General features: G+C 42.3%; 1 protein-coding gene across 1 annotated transcript; it reads left to right on the top strand.

Annotated features, from left to right (window-relative positions):
* The first annotated feature begins 20 nt into the window (after window positions 1–20).
* Window positions 21–26,146, top strand: LOC139561148 (segment polarity protein dishevelled homolog DVL-2-like). The gene is made up of 15 exons (XM_071378043.1): window positions 21–465; window positions 17,035–17,104; window positions 18,630–18,793; window positions 20,208–20,317; window positions 20,595–20,815; window positions 20,930–20,999; window positions 21,424–21,563; window positions 21,684–21,760; window positions 21,885–21,952; window positions 22,105–22,239; window positions 22,740–22,871; window positions 22,993–23,169; window positions 23,832–24,065; window positions 24,316–24,890; window positions 25,158–26,146. Exons 1-14 carry the CDS (start codon window positions 305–307, stop codon window positions 24,858–24,860), a joined length of 2,304 nt encoding a protein of 767 aa, XP_071234144.1. The 5' UTR covers window positions 21–304; the 3' UTR covers window positions 24,861–24,890; window positions 25,158–26,146.

The following is a 26,146-nucleotide window of genomic DNA, read 5'->3' on the forward strand; positions in this document are numbered from 1 at the left end:
CCCCTTCCCTCCGTATGTTTTTGGTGGGGGAAAAGTTGTGGGTGGCCGATAGTGTGAAGGTAGGGTGTGCTTGGTTTTTAACCCTTTGGCCGTAGGAGAATGATATATTGTATCTTTGGGAGATAGAAACTAAGGGGATATGCACGTGGTATAAGTATACTTTTTAACTTTTTTGTTAGTTCTGGCCAGTGCAAATGTACTGGCTAGCGTTGTAAGAGCATTTCACCTCACCCCCTTTTCCCGTTAGCCTGTTAGCTTTCTCTTCCATAGTTTTTGTGGGACAGCTGAAAAAGGGTTTAGAGAAATGGCGGAAACCAAAATAATATACCACATCGACGAGGAGGAGACGCCGTATTTGGTGAAGATTCCGATTCCTGCCGAAAATATCACTTTGTTGGATTTTAAACAGGTCTTGAACAAGCCAAACTACAAATTCTTCTTCAAGTCTATGGACCAGGACTTTGGGTGAGTGAGAGCTAACGTTAGTGATTCATGATTGTGCGAGAGTCGGGTTGTGGGTTTCAGGCAAATTATGATAAAGGGGAAAATCAACCAACCCAGAATGAGTTCTATAAGCGCAATAGGAGCCAATGAATGTCTCCAAATGTGCCTTAATGTTACGAACGTTTGTGAGTGACTTTCGCCTATCTAAAGGGATGGGATGTGGGGGATGACTGACTGCGCGCAGAATGCGAACCATTCAATTAGGCCTCTCTCGCCATACATCACACCCTTCCCTTTCTCATAGCTAAGAGCGCCTTCACTCTTAGAGATTGATAGAAATGTACATAATTGATACCTGGAGGAAAATGGAGGAGGGTCATGCTTTTTCAGTCAAGGGGAGGCTTTAGTATTTTTTTAAAATTCTTGTCCAGGGGAGGGTCATGTAATTTGTAATGGCAATATTTCTCAGTGTTTGCGTTGCTTATTAGGCTATACATCGATGTGTGCTATAGGCTACAAAGTGCATACTCAGAAACCCAGAGCAGAGTTACATTTCTAAGATAGCTGCTGGGATGGTGTAAATAAAACGAGGCTACATTACACACTGCAATTCCACCCCTGAGCCCCTGCCAGCTCTGCTCTTGGGCCCCTATTCCAACCCAAGTTAAGCGACTGTAAATGGAACGTAATTCCATTTTAATGTGCTTTTTTCTCTATGTATTGAGACTTTGAACTTAAGTATGAGAATAACATGCTATTCACCTACTTTGTTTGAGGTGTCGCTCGACTAAAGGTGTGTTTACAGATTACATATTCTGACCTTGACTTAATTTCCTTATAATTCCACCAATTTTACGCTTGAGGAAACCATAAGATCAGCAAACCTGTCAGTTCCAAGTGGGAAAAGCGTCTGCTTTTTTCCAATAAAAAAATAGCAGCATTCTCCATGCGCTGTAATTTATAAATTGGTAAGAGCTATTGATAAGAGCAAGTTAAATTAGTATTGTAAATGCACATAGCAATTGTTTTACATGGTTTTTCCTTATGATCCCAGGAGATGAATGTGAAACCAGCCATATGGAAGCAAACTGAAAATCATATCGACATGTATTGCGGCCCCTTTTTCCACAGTGAAATAGGATATTAATTAGGGCCGATTTCAAGTTTTCATAACAATCGGAAATCGGTATTTTTGGGCGCTGATTTGCCGATTTTTTTAATAGATTTTTTTAAATATTCTTAAATTTTTTAAATTATTATATATTTTTTAATATATATATTTTTCAAATTATTTTTACACCTTTATTTAATCTTTATTTAACTAGGCAAGTCAGTTAAGAACACATTCTTATTTTCAATGACGGCCTAGGAACGTTCTGCCTCTGTCATCTGCCTTGTTCAAGGGCAGAACGACAGATTTTTAACCTTGTCAGCTCGGGGGATTCAATCTTGCAACCTTACAGTTAACTAGTCCAATGCTCTAACACTTGATTACATTGCACTCCACGAGGAGCCTGCCTGTTACGCAAATGCAGTAAGCTAAGGTAAGTTGCTAGCTAGCATTAAACTTATCTTATAAAAAACAATCAATCAATGACTGTCATTGCTCCAATGTGTACTTAACCATAAACATCAATGCCTTTCTTAAAATCAATACACAAGTATATATTTTTAAACCTGCATATTTAGCTAAAAGAAATCCAGGTTAGCAGGCAATATTAACCAGGTGAAATTGTGTCATTTCTCTTGCGTTCATTGCACGCAGAGTCAGGGTATATGCAACAGTTTGGGCCGCCTGGCTCTTTGCGAACTAATTTGCCAGAATTTTACGTAATTATGACATAACATTGTAGGTTGTGCAATGTAACAGGAATATTTAGACTCATGGATGCCACCCGTTAGATAAAATACGGAATGGAATAAACGTTTTGTTTTCGAGGTGATAGTTTCCGGATTAGTCAAAGGTATATGGTTTAGAGAGAAATAGTCGACGCGTTATAATTCCTGTAATAACTTGCGGCTGAACTTGAAAGGTGTTCCTTCGTTATTTTACCGTTCATGTCTTCCATAGAGAATGTCTTGATCTACTTCAAATAAGGTCTGTGTTTCGCGGAGGAGCAGACTGACAGGGGACCATGCAGACAAGCTCTGCTTTCTGCACTACAACCTAAAACTTCGTAACTGGGAATATTGAAGACCCATGAAAGCTGGTGGTTCGTTTTAACATATGTTCTCATGTTATTTGAGACTAAATTGATTTTATTTATGTATTATATTAAGTTAAAATAAAAGCGTTCATTGTTCATTCAGTATTATTGCAATAGTCATTATTACAAAAATGTGTGTGTGTATGATATATATATATATCTTTTTTTTTTAATCGGCCGATTAATCGGTATCGGCTTTTTTTGTCCTCCAATAATCGGTATCGTTATCGGCGTTGAAAAATCATAATCGGTCGACCTCTAATAGGAACGGTGGGTTAACTGCCTTGTTCAGGGGCAGAACGACAGTTTTTTACCTTGTCAGCTCGGGGATTCGATCTTGCAACCTTCCGGTTACTAGTCCAACGCTCTAACCACCTGCCTTACATTGCACTCCACGAGGAGCCTGCATGGCAGGCTGACTACCTGTTACGCGAGTGCAGCAAGAAGCCAAGGTAAGTTGCTAGCTAGCATTAAAGTTATCTTGTAAAAAACAATCAACCTTAACATAATCACTAGTTAACTACACATGGTTGATGATATTGTCCTGCGTTGCATATAATCGATACGGTGTCTGTTAATTTCTCATCGAATCACAGCCTACTTCTCCAAACGGGTGATGATTTAACTAGCGCGTTCGCGAAAAAAGCACTGTCGTTGCACCAATGTGTACCTAAACATCAATGCCTTTCTTTAAAATCAATACACAAGTATATTTTTTTAAACCTGCATATTTAGTTAATATTGCCTGCTAACATGACTTTCTTTTAACTAGTGAAATTATGTCACTTCTCTTGCTTTTTGTGCAAGCAGTCAGGGTATATGCAGCAGTTTGGGCCACCTGGCTTGTTGCGAACTGTGTGAAGACCATTTATTCCTAACAAAGACAGTAATTAATTTGCCCGAATTTTACACAATTATGACATAACATTGAAGGTTGTACAATGTAACAGCAATATTTAGACTTAGGGTTGCCACCTGTTTGATAAAATACAGAACAGTTCCATATTTCACTGAAAGAATAAACGTTTTGTTTTCGAAATGATAGTTTCCGGATTTGACCATATTAATGACCTAAGGCTCGTATTTCTGTGTGTTATTATGTTATAATTAAGTCTATGATTTGATATTTGATAGAGCAGTCTGACTGAGCGATGGTAGGCAGCAGCAGGCTCGTAAGCGTTCATTCAAACTTTACTGTGTTTGCCAGCAGCTCTTAGCAGTGCTTGAAGCACAGCGCTGTTTATGACTTCAAGCCTATCAACTCCTGAGATTAGGCTGGCAATACTAAAGTGCCTATTAGAACATCCAATAGTCAAACGTTTATGAAATACAAATGGTAAAGAGAGAGTCGACGCGTCATAATTCCTATAATAACTACAACCTAAAACTTCTTAACTGGGAATATTGAAGAACTGGGAATGAACCACCAGCTTTCATATGTTCTGAGCAAGGAACTTAAACGTTAGCTTTTTACATGGCACATATTGCACTTTTACTTTCTTCTCCAACACTGTTTTTGCATTATTTAAACCAAATTGAACATGTTTCATTATTTATTTGAGACTAAATGGATTTTATTTATGTATTATATTCAGTTAAAATAAAAGTGTTCATTCAGTATTGTTGTAATTGTCATTATTTTATATATATATATTATATATAAATCGTCCGAGTAATCGGTATCGGCTTTTTTGGTCCTCCAATAATCGGTATCGGCGTTGAAAAATCATAATCTGTCGACCTCTACTCTGGAGTGACCTGAAAATAGCTGTGCAACGACGCTCCCGATCCAACCTGACAGAGCTTGAGAGGATTTGCAGAGAAGAATCTGAGAAACTCCCCAAATACAGGTGTGCCAAGCTTGTAGAGTTATACCCAAGAAGACTTTGTTTTTTAAATATTTTTTTTTATACATTTGTCAACATTTCTAAAATGATGTTTTTGCTTTGTCATTATGTGGTATTGTGTGTAGATTGAGGGGGGAAAAAACAATTTAATCGATTTTAGAATAAGGCTGTAACATAACAAAATGTGTGACAAGTCAAGGAGTCTGAATTCTTTCAGAATGCTATGTATGCATAGTCACTTTACCCTACATGTACAAATGACCTCGACTAACCAGTACCCCCGCACATTGACTCGGTACCGGTACCCCCTGTATATAGCTTCATTATTGTTATTTTATTGTTACTTTAAAATATATATATTTTAGTTCATTTACGCAATATTTTCTTAACAGCATTGTTGATTAAGGGCTTGTAGGTAAGCATTTCACGATTAGGTTGTATTCGGCGCATGTGACAAATTAGATTCTTAGGGCTGAAGCTGCCGAGTTGTCGTATGCACTTTAGAATGTTTTGATTATATGCCCAGGCTTTTCTCCATTTTATTTTACAATTTGTATCATTTTAAACATTTGCCACTATCGGGAGCCATCGTCAGTAATACCCACATACATGTATTTTTGCATCATTGCATTTGGTTTACCTTTCTTTCCCCTGTCACATCTTTGTAAGTTGTTCCTGAGGATCGCTAGCATTAGTGGATCATGCATCTGTGAGAATGCTGCTCATCGACTACAGCTCGGCCTTCAATACCATAGTGCCCAATAAGCTCATTACAAAGCTCGTAGCCCTGGGACTGAACTCCTCCCTATACAACTAGGTCCTGGACTTCCTGATAGTCCACCCCAAGTGGTGAAGGTAGGCAACATGACCTCCTTGACACTGATTCTCAACACGGGGGCCCCGCAAGGGTGCGTCCTCATTCCCCTCCTGTATTCCCTGCGTGGCCATATACAGTTCCAACTCCATCAAATTCGCTGACGACATGACCGTAGTAGGCCTAAATAACTATGCAACAGCCTACAGGGAGGAGGTAGGCACTCTGACGGTGTGCTGCCAGGTAAACAACCTCTCCCTCAACGTTAGCAAAACAAAGGAGCTGATTGTGGACTTTAGGAGGAACCAAGCCGGACATGCCCCCATCCTCATCAATGGGAGACGGCCAATAACTTCAAATTCCTCGACGTACACGTCTCTGAGAAGCTGAAATGGTCAAACCATACGGACACCGTAGTGAAGAAGGTGCAACAGCGACTCTTCAACCTCTGGAAATTCGGCCTGTCCCTGAGCACCATCGAGAGCATACTGTCGGGCTGCATCACAGCATGGTACGGCATCTCCATTGCCGCGGACAGCAAAGCTCTTCAGAGGGTGATACGTGCAGTCGAATGCACCATTGAGTGCACACTGCCTGCACTACACTTTTCGTAAAAATACCATCGGCTACACATATTACTCAAAATGTAAACTTGCCTAGCCTACATCTCGACCGCTACCTCCGGAGGTAGTGCACTACACTTGCCCGACAGTTGCCATCCTTGAATCAGGGCAGTGTTGAGCCAACACTCATACAGTATAAATGGTAATAGCGGAACAAAGTTTTTGAAACAGCTGAAATATTTCCTAATATTTGAGACATGTTTTATTGAGTTTTTACTTGAAATTGCACTACCAGCCTGTTGCATCCTGAAACTGCCGGCTGCACTGAGCCACCTAAAACTTTGGAAGGTCATCTCCAAGCAGGCTGTTGTGCCTTTGGCCAGACGGAAGACACTCCTCAGTAAGTCTGCCATAAAGGCCTGATTGGTGGAGTGCTGCAGAGATGGTTGTCCTTGAAGGTTCTCCCATCTCCACAGAGGAACTCTGGAGCTCTCTGAGTGACCATCAGGTTCTTGGTCACCTCCCTGACCAAGGCCCTTCTACCCTGTTTGGTCGAGCAGCCAGCTCCAGCAAGAGTCTTGGTGGTTCCAAACTTAAGCATGATGGAGGCCACTTTGTTCTTGGGGACCTTCAATGCTGCAGATTTTCTTTGGTACCCTTCTCCAGATCTGTGCCTCGACACAATCATGTCTCTGAGCTCTACGGACAAGTCCTTTGACCTCATGGCTTGGTTTTTGCTCTGACATGCACTGTCAACTGTGCAACCTTATATAGACAGGTGTGTGCCTTTTCCAAATCATGTCCAGTCAATTGAATGTACCGCAGGTGGACTCCAATCAAGTTGTAGAAACTTCTCAGGGAGGATCAATGGAAACAGGATGTGCCTGAGCTCAAATTTGAGTGTCATAGCAAAGGGTCTGAATACTTACACTACCGTTCAAAAGTTTGGGTCACTTAGAAATGTCCTTGTTTTTGAAAGAAAATCAATTTTTTTGTACATTTAAAATAAATGTTATGTTATCAGAAATACAGCCTAGACATTGTTAATGTTGTAAATGACTATTGTAGCTGGAAACGGCTGAATTTTAATGGAATATCTACATAGGTGTACAGAGGCCCATTATCAACAACCATCACTCCTGTGTTCCAATGGCACGTTGTGTTAGCTAATCCAAGTTTATCATTTTAAAAGGCTAATTGATCATTAGAAAACCCTTTTGCAATTATGTTAGCACAGCTGAAAACTGTTGTTCTAATTTAAAGAAGCAATACAACTGGCCTTTAGACTAGTTGAGTATCTGGAGCATCAGCATTTGTGGGTTCGTTTACATGCTCAAAATGGCCTGAAACAATTAACTTCCTTCTGAAGCTCGTCAGTCTATTCTTGTTCTGAGAAATGAAGGCTATTCCATGATAAGATATTTCAGATTTTTTACTGAATACATTTAGAAAATTGTCTAAACATGTTTTTACTTTGTCATGCATGGGTTATTGTGTGGAGATTGAGGGTATTTTTTAAAACACATTTAGGAATAAAGTTATAATGTAACAAAATGGAAAAAGTGAAGGGGTCTGAATACTTCCCGAAGGCGCTGTAAATACATAGCTGAGCCTTTAAAAACATGTTTCCCCTGGCCCAGATGGGATCGCTGCAGAAAGACTTCTCTAGGCTACCTGCAGCTGTTATCAGTAGGCTACAGTTGATCAGACTGAGGAGGACTAATTGTGCACTTTGAAAAACCATGATGTATTTCATTTTTGGGTGGCGGCTATGTGCTTCCCATATAAAACAGCTCATCGTGGTAATGAAATTTTACCACATGTAAGGGTTATGCATGAAGCCTGGTTAGTTGTAAGGTAGGCCTACTGTACTTTTTATATATGTATGCGAGGGTTAATCGCTCATTTTGATAGGCTAATATTACTTGATGAAGACATGCTGTTATAGCAACTGTGCTTTTCTCTTGAAGCTAAAATGTAATGATTGTAGACTACAGATGAGAAAATAAACCCTTTAATTTTCTGCAAATACAAGCTTGTGATTCACAAGTTGTGAATTGTTGAAATATTCAAGAGTGTAATATGGTTTGGTTGCATTATTCAGTATTGTAATATGTTTTAGAAGAAAAGTTTGTCATTGTTGAATATTTTGTGCTAGTGTATCTACTGTGATATTTACGATCAATTTGAGCTGTAGACCAAGAATGTTGTTAGCCACAACGAAAGATAAGGTAAGACAAGAATGTAATGTGAATTGAAAAGTAGAATTCCCTTTTCCCTTCCCCGCCCCTCACTCTTCTTCATATCACATAGTGGGAATAGGGCCTTGGAGCATATGGGTCAAAGCATAACTTCCGCCATGAATACTACCTTCTACAATGAATGGACACCAAAAGAAAAAACTCGCCCTGGCTGTTCTCATCACTTATCCCCATCTTGTTAAATCCTAAGCATCTCTTACTTTTGGAATATATATTTGTAATGACAATTACAACAATACTGAATGAACACTTTTTTATTTTAACTTAATATGATACATAAATAAAATCAATTTAGTCTCAAATAAATAATGAAACATGTTCGATTTGGTTTAAATAATTCAAAAACAGTGTTGGAGAAGAAAGTAGAAGTGCAATATGTACCATGTAAAAAAGCTAACGTAAGTTCCTTGCTCAGAACATGAGAACGTATGAAAGCTGGTGGTTCCTTTTTAACATCTGTCTTCAATATTCCCAGTTCTTCAGTATTCCCAGTTAAGAAGTTTTAGGTTGTAGTTATTATAGGATTATTTCTCTATACCATTTGTATTTCATATACCTTTTGACTATTGGATGTTTTTATTGGAACTTTATTGCCAGCCTAATCTCAGGAGTTAATAGACTTGAAGTCAAACAGCGCTGTGCTTCAAGCATTGTGAAGAGCTGCTGGCAAATGCAGGAAAGTGCTGTTTGAATGAATGCTTACGAGCCTGCTGCTGCCTACCACCGCTCAGTCAGACTGCTCTATCAAATCATAGACTTAATTATAACATAATAACACACAGAAATACGAGCCTTAGGTCATTAATATGGTCGAATCCGGAAACTATCATTTCGAAAATGTTTATTCTTTCAGTAAAATATGGAACCGTTCAGTAAAATATGGAACCGTTCCGTATTTTATCGAACAGGTGGCAACCCTAAGTCTAAATATTGCTGTTACATTGTACAACCTTCAATGTTATGTCATAATTATGTAAAATTCTGGCAAATTAATTACGGTCTTTGTTAGGAGAAGTGGTCTTCACACAGTTCGCAACGAGCCAGGTGGCCCAAACTGTTGCATATACCCTGACTCTGCGTGCAATGAACGCAAGAGAAGTGACACAATTTCCCTAGTTATTATTGCCTGCTAACATGAATTTCTTTGAACTAAATATGCAGGTTTAAAAAAAAAATATATATATATATACTTCTGTGTATTGATTTTAAGAAAGGCATTGATGTTTATGGTTAGGTTCATTGGTGCAACGATTGTGCTTTTTTTCGCGAATGCACTTTTGTTAAATCATCACCCGTTTGGCAAAGTAAGCTGTGATTTGAAGATAAATTAACAGGCACCGCATTGATTATATGCAACGCAGGACAAGCTAGTTAAACTAGTAATATCATCAACCATGTGTAGTTAACTAGTGATTTATGTTAAGATTGATTGTTTTTTATAAGTTTTATGCTATGTAGCAACTTACCTTGGCCCCTTGCTGCACTCGTGTAACAGGTGGTCAGCCTGCCACGCAGTCTCCTCGTGGTTTGCAATGTAATCGGCGCCCAAAAAATGCAGATTACCGATTGTTATGAAATCGGCCCTATTTAATCGGTCGACCTCTACTTTAGACATACTTTTTTCCTCCCCTTATTGTCACTGTCAATGAATCTTTCTTTGGTAGCTGTTTGTCAGTTGTGCCCTACCCTAGGGTAGGATGGAATGCATGTTTGTGGTGGAGTTTGCCTGATGAGACCTAGGGCTTCTGTTAAACACATTAATTGCAGTAAAACTGCTTGCGTTTTGTAAGCTACTCTGAAATGTAAACTTACTCAAACAAAGAACACCACAAAATTCCAACTTATATTATAAAAACAGTCGCTAAAACAATCAAGTGCTCCTGCGTCTACTGAGTTGTCTGACCATACTTCTACCGTAACATTTTGAAACGAACCTCAAAGTCAGTTACAAGTAGGTTACATTTAAACTCTGCTCAGAAGTCAGCTACCCAATCAAAACCGAGCTACTTTTCTCAGGGTCTGTTCCTTCAGCCTGTGGCCTCGGCAAAGTAACTAAAGCATCAGGGTATGTTCTGCCTGTTCCTTGTGTGTTTTCATTTCCGGGAGTGCGAGCCAGCTGTCAGACAGGCTGTGTCAGTCAGGGCAGAGCCAGCAGCATGGAGTGGAGCAGACCAGGAGACCCTAGGGTTGGAGAGATGCCATTTGCTGGGGGTCTGGCTGCGGCAGAGTCAACATGAAGAGAGGCGCGTGAGATGGACAGGAGGGGTGGGGGAAGTGGATTGTCGTTTTGGGTGTGTTGTGTGAAAGATTAATAGATGGGAGAAAAAAGTTTGTTTGGGATGTGTGGCCAAGGAGTAATGGTTGAGGGAATATTCGAGATGTTTGTGTTTTGAGGCTTTTTTTGTGCGTTGGTGAAATAGCTTGAGGGGAGGTAATTTGTTTGTTTGTAATGGTGAGGTATGTGGACAATTACTCTGTTGTGTAGAATGTTGCATTTGTCTGTCCCTTTCTGGATGCAATTTGAGTCCGTCCTCACTAGGGTTGGAAACTTTCCAGAAATTTTCCATGGGACGTTAAGCCCGGGAATTTTGTTTAAATTCATCAAAGTTAGCTTATAACAGTGAACCTCTTTTGTGCGAAACACATAAGGCAATTCTAGGTCTTGTGGCATATTTTGGTTAAACTATCCCCAATTCAATGGAATTACAACCCTCTGCATGCACAGTGCATTCTTCCATCACATGTACAGTACAGCTGATTCTCAAGATCTTGCACACTAATGAGATGCTATTGAGCCCACACTACTACACTGTCTGAGCAAAGGACTACATGCTATCTGGTAAGTTTTGAATACAATACTGGGTGGGGTGAATATATTTTATGACATACATTATTTTTTAACTAGTAAATAGTTGGCTACAGCAAAGTGTTTTATATAATTTCTAACAATTTCTGCTAGTTAGTTATTGCTACCATGTGGGTTTTAGTTTGCTTGAGCCTGCTAACAGTGTTAATTCACCTGTTTCCATACATGTTTCATTTTAAAACATTTATCTTACAAATGAGTTGTTTAATCTAACTGTTTAACTATTTATCTGTACATGGAATTGTATTTGGGTTTTTTAAACTTTTTTTTCTAATCTTTACAGGAGAATGCCACGGGCACTATCTGATGTGTGGATACATTTCACTGCAGCTAATGTAGAAGGAAAAGCTGTGTACATTTGCAAATACTGTGCCAAATTAAATGTGAAGAATGTAACAAAGATGCAGAATCATCTGGCCAAGTGCATAAAGTTCCCTCGGTGCTCACAACAAGCAACCTCTGATGAAAGTCCCTCTACTACTATTTGAGGTGAAAATGACGAATCAGACACCTTATCGATAGCAGCAGCTCATGGTCCTCCTGGGATCAGAAGTTGGAGGAACGTAGTCAGAGAAATGCTGATGAATGTCTTGCTCGAGCTGTGTATGCACCTGGTTCACCTCTGATGCTCACAGGCAATGTGTATTGGAAGAGATTTCTGAATGTTCTTCGCCCAGCATACACCCCTCCAACCAGACATGCTTTATCTTCTCATTTGCTGGATGCGGAGTTCAAGTGAAGGTCAAGCAAATCATAGAGAAAGCAGACTGTATTGTGGATTCTTTTTGTTGTTAGTCTGTCTCTCACTGTTCAAATAAACCTACCATTAAAACTATAGACTGATAATTTCTTTGTCAGTGGGCAAACGTACAAATTCAGCAGGGGATCAAATACTTTTTTCCCTCACTGTATGATAAGGTGAAAGGTTTGTTTCTGTCTCCATATGATATTGTAAATACACTGCTCAAAAAAATAAAGGGAACACTTAAACAACACAATGTAACTCCAAGTCAATCACACTTCTGTGAAATCAAACTGTCCACTTAGGAAGCAACATTGATTGACAATACATTTCACATGCTGTTGTGCAAATGGACTAGACAAAAGGTGGAAATTATAGGCAATTAGCAAGACACCCCCAATAAAGGAGTGATTCTGCAGGTGGTGACCACAGACCACTTCTCAGTTCCTATGCTTCCTGGCTGATGTTTTGGTCACTTTGAATGCTGGCGGTGCTTTCACTCTAGTGGTAGCATGAGACGGAGTCTACAACCCACACAAGTGGCTCAGGTAGTGCAGCTCATCCAGGATGGCACATCAATGCGAGCTGTGGCAAGAAGGTTTGCTGTGTCTGTCAGCGTAGTGTCCAGAGCATGGAGGCGCTACCAGGAGACAGGCCAGTACATCAGGAGACGTGGAGGAGGCCGTAGGAGGGCAACAACCCAGCAGCAGGACCGCTACCTCCGCCTTTGTGCAAGGAGGAGCACTGCCAGAGCCCTGCAAAATGACCTCCAGCAGGCCACAAATGTGCATGTGAGTTACCTGCCTCAGAAATTGCAGCCAAATAAGTGCTTCACAGAGTTCAAGTAACAGACACATCTCAACATCAACTGTTCAGAGGAGACTGCGTGAATCAGGCCTTCATGGTCGAATTGCTTCAAAGAAACCACTAGTAAAACAAACCAATAAGAAGAATAGATTTGCTTGGGCCAAGAAACACGAGAAATGGACATTAGACCGGTATAAATCTGTCCTTTGGTCTGATGAGTCCAAATTTGAGATTTTTGGTTCCAATCGCCATGTCTTTGTGAGACGCTGAGTAGGAGAACGAATGATCTCCACGTGTGGTTCCCACCGTGAAGCATGGAGGAGGTGGTGTGATGGTGACACTCAATTTTATTTTGAATTCAAGGCACGCTTAACCTGTTTGGGATAGGGGGCAGCATTTTCACGTTCGGATGAAAAGCCTGCCCAGTTAAAACTTCCTGCTACTCAGGCCCAGAAGCTAATATATGCATATTATTAGTAGATTTGGAAAGAAAACACTCTGAAGTTTCTAAAACTGTTTGAATGATGTCTGTGAGTAGAACAGAACTCATATGGCAGGCGAAAACCTGAGAGAAATCCAACCAGAAAGTTGGAATCTGAGGTTTGTAGTTTTTCAACTCATTGCCTTTCTAATATACAGTGTCTATGGGGTCATATTGCATTTCCTAAGGCTTCCACTAGATGTCAACAGTCTTTAGAACCTTGTTTGAGGCTTCTACTGTGAAGGAGGAGAGGAGAGCTGTTTCAACCAGATGTCTGTCAGAGTGCCATGAGCTGGTCACATGCATGGCTGTGAGAGCGACCTGCGTTCCATTGCATTTCTAAAGACAAAGGAATTCTCCGGTTGAAACATTATTGAAGATTTATGTTAAACATCCTAAAGATTGATTCTATACATTGTTTGACATGTTTCTACGAACTGTTATATAACTTTTGGGACTTTGTCTTAACTTTCGCCTGGACTTGCCCGCGCCTCGTGAGTTTGGATTGTGAACTAAACGCGCTAACAAAAAGGAGTTATTTGGACATAAATTATGGACTTTATCGAACAAAACAAACATTTATTGTGGAACTGAGATTCCTGGGAGTGCATTCTGATGAAGATCATCAAAGGTAAGTGAATATTTATAATGCTATTTCTGACTTCTGTTGACTCCACAACATGGCGGGTACCTGTATGGCTTGTTTTTGTGTCTGAGCTCCGTACTCAGATTATTGCATGGTGTGCTTTTTCTGTAAAGTTTTTTTGAAATCTGACACAGCGGTTGCATTAAGGAGAAGTATATCTTTAATTCTGTGCATAACACTTGTATTTGTTATCAAAGTTTATGATGAGTATTTCTGTAAATTGATGTGGCTCTCTGAAAATTCGCCGGATGTTTGAGGCACAACATTACTGACCATAACGCGCCAATGTAAGCTGAGATTTTTTGATATAAATATGAACTTTATCGAACAAAACAAATGTATTGTGTAACATGAAGTCCTGTGAGTGCCATCTGATGAAGATCATCAAAGGTTAGTGATTTAATTTTTATCTCTTTCTGCTTTTTGTGACACCTCTCTTTGGCTGGAAAATGGCTGTATGTATTTTGGCTAGGCTCTGACCTAACAAAATCATATGGTGTGCTTTCGCTGTAAAGCCTTTTTGAAATCGGACACGATGGGTAGATTAACAAGAAGTTAAGATTTAATTTGGTGTATTGCACTTGTGAATGTATGAAAGTTAAATATTTCTAAAAAATATTTTTGAATTCCGTGTTATGCCTTTCAGCGGAATGTTGTCGAGGGGTTCTGCTAGCCCTAGCCGTAATTAACCAACATGGCTACCACAGCATTCTGCATTGATACACCCTCCCACCTGGTTTGCGCTTAGTGGGACTATCATTTGTTTTTCAACAGCACAATGACACAAAACACACCTCTAGCTGTGTAAAGGCTATTTGACCAAGGAGAGTGATGGAGTGCTGCATTAGATGCTCCTCCATATATTTATATGTACATATTCTTAATCATTCCTTTACACTTGTGTGTGTGTATAAGGTAGTTGTTGTGAAATTGTTAGATATCACTGCACGGTCGGAACTAGAAGCACAAGCATTTCGCTACACTCGCATTAACATCTGCTAACCATGTGTATGTGACCAATAAAGTTTGATTTGATTTGGCCTCCAATCACATGACCTCAACCCAATTGAGATGGTTTGGGATGACTTGGACCACAGAGTGAAGGAAAAGCAGCCAATAAGTGTTCAGCCTACGTAGAAACTCTTTCAAGACTGTTGGAAACGCATTCCAGGTGAAGCTGGTCGAGAGAGTGCAAAGCTGTTGTCTTGGCAAAGTGTCTACTTTGAAGAATCTTAAGTATAAAATTATATTTTGATCTAACACTTTTGATGTCTTTACTATTATTCTACAGTGTAGTAAATACTACAAATAAAGAAAAACCCTGGAATGAGTAGGTGTTTCCAAACTTTTGACTGGTAGTGTCTCATCACACGCGTACAACAAACATACAGAGCCTTTGAGTGGAAAATTTGTCAAAGGCTGTTGCTGCTGCAGCATCTCAAAAGCAACGGACGGCAGGCTTCATCAGCGCATCACACTACTTTGCAATGAGTTGGAGGCAGTATGCATTTTGAAAACATACTTCATTGTTTGAAACCTGAATGCTTGAATACATATTATGAGGCATGTGTTAGCTTCCTTCAAAGTAGCCTATTAGATCTCCTCTCTTTCTAAATATCGAATGTCTATTTTCATCTGTCACATCAAACCGCTAGCATGTGTGGTGGCCTTTTGATAACGTTTTACCGCTAATTGCATTATGGAACGAACATTTGCGCGTAGCCTACTGCCTGGTGCGCATTGCTGCGCTTATACTGTGAAGAAGTAATAGTTTATCAACATTTTTAAGCAAAATGTTCTGATCTGTTGCACGAGACTCATTGCTTTTGAAAGTTTTTATTTTTATGTAGCCTAGGCCTACTGGTTGTATGAATTTGGTCGATTGTCCCAGAGTCTGTTTTGGAATAGCTATTTCTTTCTCGACAAGCTGACCGTAGAAAAGTTCACCTATTCTATTGATGTGGATAGTAGATTTACATGGGCTATTGCAGGGGTCTCCAACCTTTTTGAGCATGAGAGCTGCTTTTTAAAAAAAATGAAACGTCGCGAGCTACAATTTTTATTTATAGCTTTCAAGTACGCACCTTTTCTTCTCTCCTCTGGAACTCTTCCCCGGGTCCTTAGTGCACTGTTTTCTGTCAATATACTGTACCTGGTAAAATAATGGTTAATAAACTCTAGAGGTCCCTATAAAATCAGACCCCCCCCCCCCCCCCCCAATGTTTCATTTTTCCTGTTTTCAGATTTGTTTTGGTTTTCACTCGCAAAATTACAATAGTTCATAGAGAAACAAGGACATTGGATGTTGTGAGTCCATGTCAATGCTTAAATCCTATCTGAAGACACTTTTAAAAATTAAAACGAACAAATGTAGATTGTGTGTAATTCCCCTTTAATTGCACATCTGGCCCTTTTTAATTGCACATCTAGCAGGTGAGGAATGTGCCCTTCTAGCGATGGTTCTGTACTGACTAATGCTCATTTCATGTAAAAGTTAGCAAATAATATACATATGATATACTTCTGCCAGGTAAGCCTGCTTTGCAGTTAACATTTAATTGAGAAGGCTTTGGGGAAAGTATTTCTGTCAACCCACAAGATGGCTAGGCTTATCGCATCAACTGGCTACAGACTGAGTGATAGACAAACCTGTGCACCACACAGACAGGCGGGGGAAATATTGCTGGAAATTAATTGGCAGATATTGTTAGATTTTAGCTTTTTTTTGCCAATAGTGGCTAACCAGGGGTGAGATAATGATATGGTGCGTTGATTAGCTGGGAGCTTGCGTGTGTCTGATACTGCTGAGATTTGTTTGACAGTTTGCGGTGGAAATTGCATGTAGGCTACTTTCAGAATTGTTTAGCGAGCTACTCATAGATGGGGTGCCCAGTAGTTCACGATGGACCTGATCCTAGTCTGGGCAGTCAGTTAAGTGTCTCCTCGACACAGTACTCGTGTCCAGCCCAGGTCCAAAGTACTGCTGTAATAACATGGTAGCCGGACAGACGGAGAGAAATTATACAGCAGATGCTACCTGTCCACTAAGAGTGAAGAGGTAGATGCAGAGGGAAAGAAGGGTCTGAAGTTATAGAAGTCTTGAGAAACAATGGCTGGTTCATGAGTTTGTTTAGTTGTTTGGTGTGTGTGTGTTTATCTATCTCCATTGTGGTTTGGGTAATGATGGTGAGTCATTGGAAAACAAGCAATAACACAGCAGTGTCCTCATGTTGCTCTTTGCGTCTGTCTCCTGTGTATGAGTTTACAGTGTGTATTTGTCTCTGTGTTTGTTACTCTTTGCCTAATCACAGCCGCATCAAACTCCTCTCTGTTCTTTTTCTTCTGTCTGTCTTCAGGGTGGTGAAGGAAGAGATCTCGGATGAAAGTGCTAAGCTCCCCTGCTTCAACGGACGTGTGGTGTCATGGGTAAGAACAGAGTTGGGAGAGGTAGACTGTACACCATTATCTTGGACCCGTAAAAGACCAGCAGGAGAAGGGGAGCCAGAGGGGGGGAATTCCTGAATCGCTTGAAACTATTTTTCCAGGACTGAGTTGTAAAAGTCCCGTTCCCAAGTCGAAGCAATATAGCTGAAATGGTCCTAGCAGCTCAAATATATTATACGTAATTGAGCTTTGAACCTGAAGCGGAGCCAGAGATGTAGCCTACAAACTCTGGCAAACTCATTCTGGGATTGAGAGCTTAAACGGGCACCGTGTTGGCGTCAAAAGTTCCAAACCATTACATTATCTTCGAAGAATGCCAATTAGAATGTTATTGTCATGGAACTCTTGGTGCCAACATAGCCGACTTTTCTTTAACGACCTCTGTAGCCTAGGCCTTGCTTTAACTAGTAGAACCGTTACAAGAACCCACTATCTGTGATCGTAACACTGAAGAAACAAAGGATTTCTTACATCCTCAAATTTCCCCGCTTATGATTACCCTACCCTAAAGAAGGTTATTACTTTGAGTCCTCCAGACAAAACATTGGGACTTGTCCCGGATAAGGGGGGTTGGGAGGAATGCATCTGCTAAGTGCATAAGGAGGAGGAGGACAAGAAGGAAGGGAAAGGGATTGAAAGGGTTGGCCAAATAGAGGAGACCATAAGGATGGATACATGATAGGATGGTAGAGGGATGATCCCAGAGGGATGAGTGCTCTATAGTCAAACAGCCATTAGAGGAGAGGGAGGAAAGTTTTTAAAGAAAGGGGGGCAAATTGTTCTCTGTCACTCGGGGCAGGGATATTAAATCAAAAACCACAAACCAGTTCTCAAGGTTAAGTTCAAGACAGAACATTTGAATGCATGTAGTTTGTTCAAGTCCCTCCTTTTCATACAACAGAAATGTATAGAAAACCAGAGTCTGTGGTGATAGTTAAGGTAGTTGGTATGTTTGTTAGCATTGTTAACCCCCCCCCCCCAGGCATACGTGTGTGTGTATAGGTGTATGCTAGGTCTGTAGAGAGTAGGTAATAGAACACCAGTGCTATTGATAGGGCCAAATTGCATGGGTGTTTCCTTTTTACCTTGCAACCATCCATGGAGGAGTGTGTGTGTGTGTGACTGTGATGTTTGTGTGTGTGTCTGTTTTCGTTCTCTCAAGCACTCTGGGTATATAATGGAGGGAGACAGGCTAAGTGTCGGGTTAGTGTCTGTTAGACCCCTGAGATTTTCCTCTGAATGGAGTAAAGATGTGTTTGTCAAAGCAATTGACATCTCTTACCCCCATATTGTTTTTTTCTCCCTACCTATCCCTTTTAACCCCATATTTATTTTCTCTCCCCCTCAACCTTTTTCCCCCCGTCTCGTATGCTCTCCTCTGCTTCTTACTTAATTCCTCCTCTTTCGCCCTCATCCTCCTTTTTTCCCCTCCTCCATCCTCACTATCATCCACTTTCAACTCCTTGTCCGTCTATCCATCTCTCCACTATTCTCCTTTCCTCCTCAGTTGGTATCATCAGACACCCCAGCAGCAGCAGAGCTGGTATCACCAGTCCTTCCTCCGCCCCCAGCAGAAGTCCGGCCCCTGCCCTCACCCCCTCCTCCTCCCCTCCCACCCCCACCTGTCGAGAGGACCGGGGGCATCGGTGACTCCAGACCCCCATCATTCCAGTACTTACACACAGACACCCTCTTCCACAATCACATGAATCACAGTGTCCTAGTCTCACTGTGCTGCATCTCTTACACTGTATCTAGTGTATTCTACTCCAGCCATCATGTTACCTACTGTTAAATACAACTGCCCATTTCAACATGATCATAGCCTGTGCCGCCCATTGACTCTTAAGCACCTGTCTAGAATATCATAATACACTGCAAACCTGGGTTCAAATAGTGTTTAATATCATTAGCTGCACTAGATTCAGTATGCCTGGCACAATGGGACCAATTGAATGGCCCCAAAAGTACAAACCCGCCCATCTAGCACTGTTATTGAAAATGTAAATTTCAAATACTGTTTGAACCCAGTTGTGATATACAGTACCAGTCTACTAGGCTTGATCCATTGTTTCCTAATCATACACATTGTAGGGTGTCCAATCAGAAATGCATCTTTTAATCAATTGGTAAAATAATATGTTAATTGTGTAGATACTCCTCTAAGGAAACCAATGGTCAAAACTCATGTCTATCATAATCTCTTCAAAATCTATTGGAGTTTTAACCCATGTAGAATGTTTAAGGTGAATAATTCAATGGCCAGAGAAAAAAATGTGGAAAATAGCATAGCGTCAGCTAGGCTGGATGCTGTGCGAGAACTGACAGTCTCACCTTTTGAACTCATTTTTCTTGTCGAATCCGGAGGACATAAAACATTATCGAGGTAAGCTGGATATCGATTTTGAGACATGACATGTAGTATTTTCATATTTCAGTATACGCATTTCAAATGAATGAGGTGCGCTTGTTTATGTGAAAAATCTTGTCAGTGAAATGTCAACGGAGCACTGAGCGTTTTATTTACAAAGCATTTTACATTTAATTCAGCTCGTGTGAATTTAGCTTTTTGCGACCTGCTGAAACAACTTTGCAGACGACCACAACAAAATGTAAAGTCCTCAAAAGTCACTGAGAAAGCAGCGCTTCTGTCAACAGAGCTCGGTGCGTATTATCGGATGTATTAGGTTACGAAATCCGACTTTTTGGATATCATTGTTATATGTTAGGAAGACCCCCACTGAACGATTCAGAACATAAAGAATCATATTTGTCTTGGTCAAATCTGTTTTATAACGCAAGGAAGTGACTTTTCATCACCAAAGCGCATTTTCTCCCACCCTGGGCTGAATGGGTGTACACCCTACACCATTGTATGCTAGCTATCTGTCCTCCGGTCCTAATATGATCTGGCTTGTAGCCTATTTAATTAGAGGTTATGTGTGCTGCTATTTGTGGTTTATTAGGTAATGTATGTAACAGAGCCGACATACAATACCATCTCTCATTCACCCATAGAATTAGAATGAGTAGAATGGACAAAGTATTTCTATGTTTTCCCTACTTTTACCCTCTCCCTATCCAGTCCCAATGCAGCAGACAGTGTGGAGAACCTGGATGACCAGTCGGAAACAGAGTCTGTGGTGTCTTTTAGGAGAGAGCGACCCAGACACAGGGAGGCCATGGAGCAGCGTGGTGAGCACTCTGCACATGATGAAACAGCACTGGGTTGTGTTCAGTAGGGCACGCGTAGGAAAAAATGGACAATGACAATGAGCGTTTCTAATTGGCCAATGTCAGGCTTCCCGTTTTCAAAATGTTTTCTCCCATTTCGGGCCTAATGAACACAACTCTTGTTCTAGAGGTAAAAACAATTGACATTGACAACATTACTAAGCATGAAAGCTATAGTAAAGCCTCTCTTTCTCTCGCCCTCTCTTCACTCTGTCTCTCTCTCTCTGCGGTGCCTCAGGGCCGAGGATGAACGGCCAGAGCGGCATGGAGCGCCACCTAGCGGGCTATGAGAGCGCTACCACTGTGATGAGCAGCGAGCTGGACACCACCAGCTTCTGTGACTCCGAGGAGGATGACACCATCAGCCGATTCAGCGGCTCCACGGAGCAGAGCACGGCATCCAGGCTGCTCAAACGACACCGCAGACGCAGGAAACAGCGCCCCCCGAGGCTAGAAAGGGTAATGCACATATACTTTTTTTTAAAACTTGAAACATTGCAAGTCAGAAATGGCCCATTTTCTGTGTTGGTAAGTATTGTAGTTATACTGTGTTTTTCCCATGTCTTGTCCCAGGCGTCGTCGTTCAGCAGTGTGACAGACTCCACCATGTCTCTGAACATCATTACCGTCACGCTCAACATGGGTCAGTAACATCACTGTTCCCTTCTAATGTCTCTCTCAGGTGTTTTTACCTCTTCCATCTGTTTCTCTGACCTTCTCTTTGACTGTCATGCTTCTTCATGTTATTTTATACCTCGAACCTAACGTCTACCTAACCAGTACTCTGCCCCGTCCGTTTTGTTAAAAAAAATCTTTCTTGAAATGGCCCAGAAATCCAAGCCTGGTGAAACCAGCCTGGCATTGCAATAGCTCACATTCTGTGACGTGAAATGAAACGCGAGTTCAGCGATCAGGCTATAGAAATCCACTCCTCTCACACATTTCTGCCCTATTGACCTCCCTATGGGGCCTGGTCCAAAATAGTGCACCATTTAAGGAATAGGGTGCCTTTTGGGACAAAGCCTAATCTCCCAATCTCTTTGTCTCCTTTGCCTCACCCCCTGTAGAGAAGTACAACTTCCTGGGTATCAGCATCGTGGGGCAGAGCAACGAGAGGGGCGACGGGGGCATCTACATCGGCTCCATCATGAAGGGAGGGGCGGTGGCAGCAGACGGACGCATCGAACCCGGGGACATGCTGCTACAGGTGCGGGGTCGCCCAGGGGACTACAGGACGACACTAGATAGCCATGATACTACTGGTGCCATTTGTTTCTGACTTAAGATTGAACCATTAATGTTTACTGACTCTGGCTTTCTCATCAAGGTGAACGACATCAACTTTGAGAACATGAGCAACGATGACGCCGTGCGTGTGCTGAGGGAGATCGTACACAAACCGGGGTCAGTGGCTGACATAAATACGTTCTCATTGGCATTCCCAACCAGTTGTTCTCAGTGTGAAATGTCTGGTCAGTTGACATGTGATGACGATGATGATGGTGGTGATGACCTGTCTCTCTCTCAGACCCATCATCCTGACAGTGGCTAAGTGCTGGGACCCATCACCTCAGGGCTACTTCACACTCCCTCGCAGTGAGTAGTAAGCTGGACGCCTCGTCTCTACCGTAGAGATAGATGGAAGACACATTTATATAGTGGTGCCATCAATACATTATCCTCTGAAATGTCAAATAAATTATGTTTCAAATGAATAAATTAGACATTCCCCCCCCCCCTCTCTGTAGATGAGCCAATCCGGCCAATAGACCCAGCAGTGTGGGTGAACCACTCGGTGGCCCTGACGGGGGCCTACCCCCCCTACACCGCCAGCTCCGCTCTCAGCACCATCACCTCTTCCTCCTCCGTCACTGAGACAGAACGTCAGTACCCTTTTTCTCTTTTTCAGTCTCTCTATTTTAGCATTCTCTCTTTTCAACTTTACCTACTCTCACGCTCCGTTCAACTCCTCCATTCACTCTTTCCCTCTCTCTCCTTGACCCCCGTCTGCTGTCTCTTACTTCATCTGTTTGTCTTCTGTTTCTTTCGTCTCTGCCCTCCTCCCTCTCTCTGCCATCTTTTTTTTATTGTGGTCTATCCATCCCTTTTTCGTGTGCCAGGCGTTTTAAACTCGGCCATGGCACAGGAAGCACCAGCCACATCTGTCTTTCTCTTCTGGTCTTCATTGTTTTATGTGGTCAATGATGGCTGTCTACCTCCCTCTGTTGTCCCCCCTCCCTTTCTCTCTCCTCCTCTATCCCCCTACCTCTTTCCCTCCCTACAACCCCCCACCCTTTTTTTAAATCTCCATGTCTTTATTTCTCTCTCCTCGTCTCTCTCTCTCCCTCCTTTTCTTTCTCTTACCCCTTCTCTGTCTCTCCAGGTTTTGATGACTTTAACCTGTCCCTCCACTCTGACATGGCGTCGGTGGCTAAGGCCATGGCGTCCCCGGAGTCTGGCCTGGAGGTCAGAGACAGGATGTGGCTCAAGATCACCATCCCCAACGCCTTCCTGGGTGAGAGAGGGTGTGAACACTGAGGGACAATAGTGACGCTGTGGATGGGGGGGGGGGTTCGAACTGATGGAACACATCTCCTGTTTTTCTCCCTTTTTTTCATCCCTGTGTGTGTGTCCAGGTTCTGACGTGGTGGAGTGGCTTTACCACCACATCGAGGGCTTCCAGGACCGCCGCGAGGCCCGGAAGTATGCCAGTAACCTGCTGAAGGCCGGCTTCATCCGCCACACAGTCAACAAGATCACCTTCTCAGAGCAGTGTTACTACATCTTCGGAGACTTCAGCGACTGCGAGAACTGTGAGTACTTATGGGGGGAGGACTTTTGTACAGGGAAAAACCTGAACAGTTTTAATTCCTTCGATTTTATTTAGAAAAAGGTATTTGTGGAAAGGTTGATGCTTATACACTCCCATCTGTATGTATTTGGGCAGTGCAGCTAAAATGTAACATTATGAGAGAGAGTACAGAATGTCACTTTTTATTTGAGGGTGTTTTCATACCAGTTTTACAGTTTTAGAAGTAAAAGCATTTTATATATCTATTCGTCCCGTCCCCCTCAAGTCGAGAATCCATTAATCTACTCACTTCGAAAGAAAATGACTCCAGTTACCATTCAGTAACTATAGGGCAAAACACAACCAAAACCAACTGCAAATGCATCCAACGTTTTTAGTCACAAGCTTGATGTAGTCATTGCGGGCTAAGAATATGGGACCAAATACTGTTTGACTACTTTAATACACTACAAGTGAATTTGTCCAAACACTTCTTAAAACGGGGGGACTAGATACTTAAAGTGCTTTCATTTCTAAACGGTTAAAGATGTGTACGAAAATCCCCTCAAAATAAAAGGTGGCTTCATATGAAACATTTTGATTTCAAATCAAAATATAACCAGTTTAACTTGACCTCTCCTTTTCTCCCCTCCCTCTCTCCCCCACCCCCTCTTTCCCCCCAAGACATGGCCAACCTGTCCCTGAACGACAACGACGGCTCCAGTGGGGCCTCTGACCAAGACACCCTGGCCCCCCTGCCCCTCCCGGGGGTCACGCCCTGGCCCCTGCTACACTCCTTCCCCTCCTTCCAGTACCCCCACCCTCACCCCTACTCCAGTCAACCCCCACCCTACCACGAGCTGTCCAGCTACAGCTTCGCCCCAGGCAGCACGGGCACAGCCAGCCAGCACAGCGAAGGTAAGCCCAAAGGGGAGGGAGGGATCGACAGAGTGAGGGGAGGTAAAGAGAAAGAGAGACAGAGTGAGAGGGGAAGTAGGGAAAGAGGGTCGGGGAGGGTGTCACATTTGGTGGCTAATTTCCAAATTGTGACTGCATTGAGAGCTGGCAGTGACATGTATGAGAGCTGGCAGTTTTTTAAGCTGTTTGAACTTGTTCTATACTCTCCTGACCCGTTCTAACCAGTTCCGACCTGTTTTTGTCCCCCTAGGGAGTCGGAGCAGTGGATCTACAAAGAGTGAGGGTGGCGAGAGGCGGCGGGGAATTAAGGGAGGTCCTGGCAGCACGGTGGTGGTGGGGGGAGGAGGAGGAGAGAAGTCCCCCTCTGGAGGGGAAGGGGAGGGCTCGGGCAGCGGCAGCGAATCGGAATACTCTGTCCGCAGCAGCCTGAGGCGTGGCCACGGCTCGGCCACGCCCAGCGAACACAGCCACACATCACAGCGCTCGCATCATCACCGCATGCCCCCCCACATGTCGCCCTACCCCCCCGGGATGCCCATGCCCTACAACCCTATGATGGTGATGATGGTGCCCCAACATCCACACATGGGACACCCAAACATGGGACACCTCCACCAGCACCATCCCTCGGTCCCCATGCACCCAGGCTTGGGCCCCTCCGCTGTCCCTGGAGGACCACCCGGGGCCCCCCCAACCCGTGACCTGGGCTCTGTGCCCCCTGAGCTGACCGCCTCGCGCCAGTCCTTCCACCTAGCAATGGGCAACCCCAGCGAGTTCTTTGTGGATGTCATGTAGTCTGATGACGTGTGTGTGTGTGCTTGTGAGGTGAGTGACCATTTGTGTGAGGTCTAGGAGTATTCCACTCTCTGGATGACTGACTGTTCTAGTCTGGTGGTAATTAACTTGTGGTCTGATTAGGCCCTAGTAGATTGGTGTCGCTCATTTCTAGTCTGGTAAAAACTGGGTTCAACAGTGAGTCAGAGGAATTTTGGCACAGTATCGTAAAAGACGTGAAATGCATAACGTCTGGTTTCCCTCTTAAATATACTGGCATATTTTCAAGTCTGGTTGTTTTCCCTCCTAACCGTTTAGCTAGACAGACCTACAATCAAGAGGTCAGATCTAGGAGCAGCAACTCCCCCCACAACGTTCCACATATCTTATGACTCCAAAACATGTTGCTGGACTCCATATCAGATAAGCCGCAACTCTTGTTTGATTTCAAGCATGTATATTGGTTTAGTTCTGCCTCTCACACACCGTCTGTGAAGCTGTTGTGTGTTTTCTAACTGATTTACCTTTTAGCATCGTGTTTGTTTTTCCTACCTGGGACTGACTGGCTGGGTATGAGGAACAGTAGTGGTCTTTCATTGAATTGACCGAAGTAACATATTAACGGGCCAAATGAAGAGTCGTCGCCAAGTGTCCTGAGGACTAGAACAGTAGAGGGCGCCACTTGCTCTTATTTTCTATAGGGAAGAAGACATTTGAAAAGGTGAAATGTGTCATGTTTTCATTGATTTATGAACATGGTGGGACGTTAAGTAAAGTATCCTATTTTGTATGAATTTGTGTGCCAACTAGTTTTAAATGCAATCGTACAGAATGGTTCATGTTAAGGTACAGGCCAACTTCTGTCTAGTATTCAGAGGATAGATACCTCAAATGACAAGAATGGGTGCCATGTATTGTAACACTGTCTAGGACTATGTGGTATAGGAAATGGTACTGGGAGGAAGAAGAGGGCACACCAAAAATGGTACTTTTGGGATTGAATCATGAGTTTTCGCTTTAAATAACTGTGATCCCCTCTCCTCATACTTTGTATGTTACTGACGCACGTAAGCGTCCATTTTGTACGAGTGAAAATATATATATATATTGAAGATAATCTTGTTTAACCCAGAACAAAATGCAGATATCTGTCCACAAGAGATGAGGATGTATAACCGAACCATAAAGGTGCTAAATGAAGTCAATAGTTTCAAAGTATAGCAGTGTCACATTGGGGTGTCATTTTTGTTTGATTTCATTGTCACTTTTGTTTCTGTATTTGAGAATAAATGTGTAATAGACTGAAA

This window comes from Salvelinus alpinus, chromosome 31 (assembly GCF_045679555.1).
Source record: "Salvelinus alpinus chromosome 31, SLU_Salpinus.1, whole genome shotgun sequence".
NCBI classification, from domain to species: Eukaryota; Metazoa; Chordata; class Actinopteri; order Salmoniformes; family Salmonidae; genus Salvelinus; species Salvelinus alpinus.